Genomic DNA, 8559 nt, shown 5'->3' on the forward strand with positions numbered 1-8559 from the left:
AGTCAAAGTAGTCAAAATATTAATATTTATAACTTTATCACGAAAAAAAGGGATTGAATTTGGAGCCATTTTTGAGATTTGGTGGTGAGAAGAACCATCTTAACATTTGAAATATTTCTCTTTTCATCAATTCCGTGGGCACCAAACATCAATAGTTGAAATGTATTTACGTATCAATATAAAAAAAACATATCATTAATATGTGTCCCGTAATCAGCTAACAGGATCTTGGTCTGGCCAAGTAGTAGTATGTTTTTTTTCTTTTACTAATGTGTACCAGTCAACCTAATTAAATGTGCTTCTTTTGATTTATAAACAAGTCCAACCGTCACCATAGTACTAAAACCAGGAAGCAAACAGATATTTTTGACATTGCATCACATGCTAATGCTCCCGGTTGAATGACATTAGCCTTTTTTGTGCAACGTTGAATGACATTAGCCAAATAGGCGAATAGCCGATGCTATCAAATTCATTTACTCTAAAATCTGGGCTCCAAAGGGAAGAAGCCTAATTTCCAGATTTTGAAATCCAATAAGGAATTTGAATTATGTTATAAAAATTGTAGAGGGCCTAGTTAATAGAAAACTGTAGAGGGCCTAGCCCAAAATGATGGTTTCAGAATCAAAACAATTGTTTTCAACTAGAGAATCTATATAATCTTGAACCTTGTCGGTACGGTTCTGTAATCTAGGACTAGACACTTGTAGGATCTTTATCCAAGGTCTGATCCGTTACCCAGTTTGTACTCTCGGTAACTTCGGAGTATATGTTATATTCAACTCATGTAAATGTAGGTTACCGCTTTTAGTCATCATCACAGACAGTACTAATATTGATGCTAACATTTTCACACTTATCAGAAAATAATAAATAGATTATTTTGTTTATTGTTTTTTTAGTTTTATCAATAAAATTTCACCACTTATATTTTTATATTTCATTTAATATTTGTTTTAAAAACAAGTGCATCATATCTTTCAAATACAATAATAAAATCTAAAACATCAATCAAATCATTTGTATACGAGGGTAATAATATCGAAGATAGTAATTTTCAAGAAAATAAAATATATGTCGACGATAGTACAATTAATTTTGTGTATATCGATATTACAGAACATATTTTACTGTTTTGTATCACTGGTTGGACCCATAAAAGTGTCCACTGTCTGTCCACTGCAAACCAATTGCACTCGTGAAAAACGATGTTGCAAAACCGAAAGAGCTTTTGGGAACTAAACCGCTGTGCCTAAACGCAAATCATTCGAACCGATAAGATCTTCTACGGTTGTAAAATGGAGGGACCGATGAGCAAGTGTGCCGAGTATACACCGAAGTAAAGTTTTGGTAGGTGCAGTGAATGTGGAATGAAGTTGGTGGGCCCGTGGCACGCTATTAAAGACACGTGCTATACAGCTAATATTTCATCTCCCCCTTGCCAAATCGCATTAAAAACTCTTCTTTTGTTTACTTTTAATTTTTTTTTTTTTAAAGTATAGAAGTTGATTGTATGGACAATGAGTAACTCGTGACATTCAGCAGGCAGCTACACCAAAACGTCTCGTAGTGTAGTAGTCTTGTCAGTTACAACGCTACACGATTGTTTTGGGCATTTTGATCTTTGGGCACATGTGGAACATGCGTGTTTTCATTTTTGCATTGTTTCACTTGCTTCATTTTTTAGTTAACTTTTATTTTCCTTTATTTGCAATGTTAACTTTCACTGTAACGGGGTGTGAATGTGTGATAATTGGATTCCTTCCTTCTATACACAATAAGACGTTGTAATGTGTTTAGATATCTGTCTTGAATCAATAAGACTCTTGATTTTGAGTTTTAGACCCTTTTTGTCAACATCTTAATTTTACATTTGCAAAAGCTTAGATGTAATCAACACCAAGTGAAAAGGCTTCAAATCAAGCTTTTGAATATCAAGCTACTCACCGAAGTTTTCTCATATTATTTCAAAAGGTCTGTTGAAAAAACTCGCACTTACATAGGATTTCTGTCATCCTCACGTCTACTCTTGCCACACCATAAACCCAAAACCCAATGAAAGACGCCCACGTGTGAAAGCTTGCATAAAAGTCAAGCCCCACGATAATGACCACCACATAATATTTTATTTGTAGAAGATTCTCTCTCCTCAATTTCCCAAACACCTACTTGCACTGTTGCCCGTCGACGTAGCCGCCACCGAGACGAGAAGGCTCACAGTAAAGCCTGGACCATGTGTATTATCGTAATTTCAAAGTTTCATTAAGCTTACAATGACGCATATGCCCACGACATCCGCGTATTTCCGGTGCTTTTATTACAAAACCTTACGTTAAAAGGTTAACGTGTCGGTGTCATCTTTTCTACGATTTTCACTATTCATTTCTTTATTTAAAACACCTTTATTACTCCAACAAAAAAATATATCTAAAACTCCCCTCGATAAAAAGAACACTCCTCTTCTAATTGTGCTTACTCTCTCTCCTCTCTCTCTCTCTCTGTAGATTTATACACTGAAAATCAAGTTTCTGAGTTCAGTTTCTGACAATGGAAGCAAACCAGTTATACGGTTTGTCTACACTTGTTGTTATTCTGTTATTGTCGGTGACTTCGACAGTGACATCAAAGGACGAGGTTGTTTCCTGTACAATGTGTTCTTCATGCGACAATCCTTGTAACCCCGTCCAGTCATATCCTCCCCCTCCGCCACCTTCTCGCCCACCACCGTCTCCATCAACCACCACCGCATGTCCTCCACCTCCTTCTCCTCCTAGCTCCGGCGGTGGTGGTGGTGGTAGCTCTTACTATTACCCTCCTCCATCTCAGTCCGGTGGCGGAAAATACCCTCCTCCGTACGGTGACGGTGGTCAAGGTTATTACTATCCTCCTCCGTATTCAGGAAACTATCCTACTCCCCCTCCGCCTAATCCGATCGTCCCTTACTTCCCGTTTTACTATCATACGCCACCACCAGGTTCTGGAGCAGATCGGTTTAAGGGTTCTAACTCTATTCTGTTTGCTCTTTTCGCTGTCTTTCTCTGTTTAGTGTGACGGAAAATAGTCAGAGTTGGCCGGAAAATACCAAGTAATGTGGCAGATCGGTAGATCTACAATAGTCTTTGAAGGTTTTAGATATCTGTGATGTTGGATCAAATGATTATCTCTTACTTTCTTTAACCTTTTCTTGTGTGGACAATTTGTATTTAATTTTTCTTGTTAATTAACATTTTGATTACTAGCTATTCAGAAATAAAGTATTGTTACTTTCTATGCATTATTTCTCTCTTTTTAATGTATTGTATGGTTGATGTATTGCTCTTTAAGTGGTTTACACTCGAGTTATTTGTTCATCTCAGCATTATTTTGTCGGTTGAGCTTTATTTACGCTCATGAGAATTCAACTTTCATATCTCAACTCGTTAGTTAACTAATTATGTCGTTTATAACATCGTTTAATAGAGTTTATAGTCAAACATTTACTGTTGCAGTATCTATTAATCAGCTAAACTCACGGCCACTGGTATCTGTTTAATCATTGTTAACATGTGATTGTCGTTAAATTAGACAATATACTATTTCAATAATTGTGTAATGTGCACCGTTGGAAATTCGAAATACACATGCAATAAAATAAAATTTAATGGCCAGCTTTGCTCCACCACATATCCTTCCTTCTTTGTATAACAGGCTAAACTATTTATATAAAAGAAAAATTATTCCCCTTTGTTTTGCTGAGCCTGAGACCAAGAATAATTTTATATATGTGACCTTTTTTTTTTTAGCCGTAAAACCTATAGACCGTTAATATATGAACACCAAAAATAAAGAGAGTAAACTGTTTGTGGTGGCAGTTAACCAAAAGCAATCGTTGAGGCAGTGAAACAGGGATCAACGCTCTGTCTAAAGAATACTTGGTTTCAATATATAGTATCGTAATTTGTAAAATATAGATGTTATAACTCTGAGTGGCTAAGGTAGTTGTTACACCGTTAGATAGGAGTCGTTTACTTTATTTCGAGTAATAGCAAAACCAGACCCTCGTCTTTGTTAAGATGAAGAACATTCGGTTTTGTATTCTTGGTGATTTCAGGTGAATTTTACAAGTGAACTATTCCTTTAGCAAGAGAAGTTAGAGTTTGACACTTCATAAGTTCCTGATTTCTTGATTGCTTAATATGTTTTGTAAAATGATATTAATCTTTACTCAATGCGGCTTGAGCTGTTTGAAATACAAATATTATTTTGTTTGGCTTTTAAGTATATGATTCGTTTACTATTTTGTCACGGTCTTTCTTCGGAGTTAACGGCAGTTTGTCTTACCAACTTCTACTGATCTCATTCAGTGTCGTTAAATCACAGCTTAAGGGCATTTCCAAAAAAATATCTATTTTGAAGTTTCTAAAACTTTATACTTGAATTTTAAACACAATTTGAAAATTATTTCTATTTTATATTATGATCCTTATATTTGTCATTATTAATTTAAATTTATAAAACTTTTATCAGCATATATATATAAAAACATTAAAACATATTAATTAGTAAAATGTTATATTAAAATATAAAATTTTAAATAGAAGTAACATAATTAATATTAAATTTAAGCAAAATACCATAAAATTCCATAGAATTATTTTGTAATGAATATATGATCATCCAAAGCATTTCGAAGTAAAAATGACTCTTTATGTTTAATTTGAAGATTACGAGTTAAAAATTGTTGAAATCGAGTGATATTGATATTTATAAATTTAGTAGATCTGAAAAAGAAAATAAATATTGCTAAAATAATTAACCTCTATCGATAATATTAATACCCGTGAATACATTTGATTTGAATAAGAAAAAATCGTACAAAAAGGCATCAAAGAAAACAACAAAAACCATCTTTTGTTATACAAAATTTTTATAGACAATATTTTGAAAATTTTGGAGTTTCTTGATCAAGTTTACCTCACTATTAGTGTTATTATAATATTTAAATTTGTGTAATAGTTATCTTTCTTCAGTAAATTTTTTTGTTAAGTTCCTTTGTATTTGCTGTTGTATAAAATCTAGTTTTAAAATATTTTAAATCTTGTTTAAAGTTTGATTTAAGTTGAATTTAAAACTTAAATTTACAAAAAAAAAATGAAATATTGATGAGATATAAAGTTTTCAAGGATTAAAATCATAAACGAAAAAATATTAAAGAATCATAAATGTAATGTGTAATTGTAAGGATCAAAATATAAATAAAAATACAAAAATTCAAATTTGAATTTTTGAGTAGTGAAATTTCAAAATATAGAGTTTCACTTCTAAAAACTTCAAATTTGAAGTTTTGAAATTCATTTTTAGAGAGAAAAAAATAATATTTGATTTTCTCTTTGAAACACAAACTTGCATTAATTATGAAAATACTATAGGTGGGAGCCATAATACTTTCACTTACAAATAGAGCATCTTTTAGAGCACCCTCATCAAAAAGTTCATACATTTCCCCAAAAAAAATTTTATTTAAAATAATGAACAGGTGACGAACTCGGTTGGTTGAGGTCGTTGGTATGAACCCGGGTCGTCATGATTCGCCACGTGGCAGCCGAATGGTCGGTTTTTTTTTTCTGAAAGAAAGATGAAAAAGTAAAAAAAAAAATTATATATATATATAATATTATATATAAAGCTGTGAACCCCAAGGAGGGTTCACTAATGAGGATGCTCTTAGGCTGCAACATTTTGATCTCTAGAGATCCAAACAAAAAGATATAAATTTGAAGAAGAAAGATAATAAACAAATATCTGAGAGTACACCACTTGTGAACCTCCCGAATCTCGATTTCCAAAATCCACTTTTGATTATTTTAATTTTTTTTCCGTTTGACCTCTTTTTTTTCAAAAACAAAAAATTAATAAATCAATCAATTGCGGATTACCACGTGTCAGTGGAGTCCGCGAAAAATGTTGATACATGTTCATTCCAACGAGCTCAAAGTGATATACAGGTTTCATAAAAACATGTTATTATATTAATTTTTCCTTGGAAACTGTGTGAGCTTCTCTTTACATCTTCTAATGAGAATGCTCTGAAATGACGCCATAGAGCTCTCGAACTGGTTCAGTTCCTTTGGCTGTCTTGATCAGTAATGAAGTTATAGAGTATCTTTTGAAATGTTCTAAATAGAAACAAAATAACATTATTTTATCATTGGGAAATGTATGTGGTTTTATCATTCGTATATATGGAGTAAACGGCTACTGAGCGTTTTGTGATCCGAAAGAACAAAAAAAATAACTATCACTAATCGGGCCACAGACTAGTGAGTTGCTAAGCCATACGGTCATTAGTCCATAAGATAGTTCTATGTAAATTCTTGAGCCACATATTTTGTGCCTTAGCATAAAACTATATTTAGATTGTTATTATTAGTGTTTACTGATTCAAACTTGTTTAATCCCATAACTATAAAATAAATAAAAATCTGGAGAAGATCTCTTAAGAATATTTTAATAATTTCAAACTCTTCGAGCATCTTTACACGTACGGTTTTCAATTCCTTTGAGGATTTCTATATAAACCCTTAATTGCCACATCCCATATTTACAAAGTTTTCTTTTGAACTCATCTCACTTCTCCCACTAGGTTCGAGTTCTTTTTTTTTTCAATCTCAAAGGGTTACTTTTGTTCTTTTTGTTTTTGTTTTTAAGCAAAAGGACCCATGTCGAATTATAATAATTCTGCGGAATTTTCAGCCTCCATGTAAATTTCGCATGCTACAAAGGGATGGGTCCAATATAGATCGATAGGTAACCTTGATCAACAAGAAAATGATCATTAAGCTATCGTTAATAGGTTGCCTTGCTTTTTTTTGAGTCTAAGAATTTTTTTTTGAGATGTTCATTTGTTATCTATGAACTATTTTTTAGCTTGCGTAGAAAACCCTGTCAATTTTTATTTGGGGGTTGTTAGCGTCCCCAACTAATTATGGAGATGAACACATCTCCAAAAAAAAAAAGTTTCACAGAATTTGAGATATTATCAATATTTTTTTCACTTGGCTTAGAAGGCCATATTATTTTTTATTTATCTAGTATTATAGCATCTTGGTTTGTATTAATCGTGGAGATGATCAAGCATTTCTTCAAGAAATTTTCGGCAATCTCATCATGGAAAAACAACATGGTAGAACTCCATGACTGGATGTCTACACAAAATGTTTTTTTTTATTTAATCCAGGGATATCCCAAACCGTGGCCTAGACTAATCCTAAAAACATGTGCAGTCCATGGATGAACTCTCTTTTCAAGTTTTTAAATAGGTCGAAAAGTATAGTCTACATCCGTGTGATCACAAATCAGAATAATTTGGTAATGGATTCAAACTCAATTCTTTAAGGGCTTGGCAGAGGCGTGTCTACAGTGTATTGAAAAAGGCATTCGCCTCAGGCCTCCAATTTATATAACACTCTTAGAACCCTAAAATTTTAATCAGTTTATGTTTTAGTGGTTTAGACTTTGGGTTTAAAAAAATCTTTTCCACTAGAGTCGACTAACTCATCTTCTGAATTCATGTATATTTGTTTTCTATATGACATAATATAGCACATGATAAATTTATTCTTGTACAGTGTTAGATTTGTATATTTGGTAAAAATGATATATTTTATTTGAAAATTGTTTTCATTATAGCTGTAAATAAGTTTATTTTAAAAATTTGTCTTAGGCCCCTATAACTCTTCGCACGGCACTGGGGCTTGGAATGCCATGTATACTACCCGACCACTGACTGTTAACACAAAATGTTTGATATGCTATAGTCGATATCCGGAGATGTAACAAGTTTACGCTCTTTAGAAACTGACTAATCCAAAGAACGATTTATGTCAAATATTATTTGCGTCACGTTTGAGATTGTTTTTTTTTTGAAAAAATATGAACTTTTTGGTTGGCAGACTTATCTTTTTTTTTTTGTTTTACGTTGCATGAAAAGAAATATTAGAGAGTTACGTTCAATGAGCTGTATTTTGTTAGCAGTTTGATATATATTCAAACATGTAAGTCTTTTCTGTTTTAGTAATATTTCTAGTAGAATCTTATGGTCATTGGTTGAATGAGTGTTACTGATTAGATACCGAGAAAATAAAAGAAAATCTTGAGATATGTCACGCCTTTATAATTTTATTAGGAGTTGTTCACTTTACTGCATATGTCGTCCCGGTCGATATGTTTCTCTTAATAACAATCGGCTATTTCGTTTGTCTTAGCAGTCTAGATTTTCTATTGCTCTAAGTTCACTAAATATAGATAGTGTTTAAACAAATATTTTATGAAAAATAAACAATTTTAACCTTAAGAAATTGTAGGCTAGATCACATCTTTGAAATTTTTATTTGGTAACATTTTTCGGAGTTTTGGTCTGTTATCTATATAGATTTTGAAATATTTTTGGTGGTTTCAAATGGATAGATTTACCGGTTGAACATGAATGGACGCTTGCATATTCTTATATATATATATATATATTGCGTGTGTGTGTGAGAATACATATGTTCTCTTTTAATTTATCAATGTGGAGATGAA

General features: G+C 32.4%; 1 protein-coding gene across 1 annotated transcript; it reads left to right on the top strand.

The window, feature by feature from the left end:
- The first annotated feature begins 2419 nt into the window (after positions 1 to 2419).
- On the top strand, positions 2420 to 3274 carry LOC108806625 (uncharacterized). Its single transcript, XM_018578785.2, has one exon. The coding sequence runs from the start codon at positions 2548 to 2550 to the stop codon at positions 3049 to 3051; it is 504 nt and encodes a 167-aa protein (XP_018434287.1). The 5' UTR covers positions 2420 to 2547; the 3' UTR covers positions 3052 to 3274.
- Positions 3275 to 8559: the final 5285 nt, after the last annotated feature.

This window comes from Raphanus sativus, unplaced genomic scaffold (assembly GCF_000801105.2).
Source record: "Raphanus sativus cultivar WK10039 unplaced genomic scaffold, ASM80110v3 Scaffold1153, whole genome shotgun sequence".
Taxonomy (NCBI): Eukaryota; Viridiplantae; Streptophyta; class Magnoliopsida; order Brassicales; family Brassicaceae; genus Raphanus; species Raphanus sativus.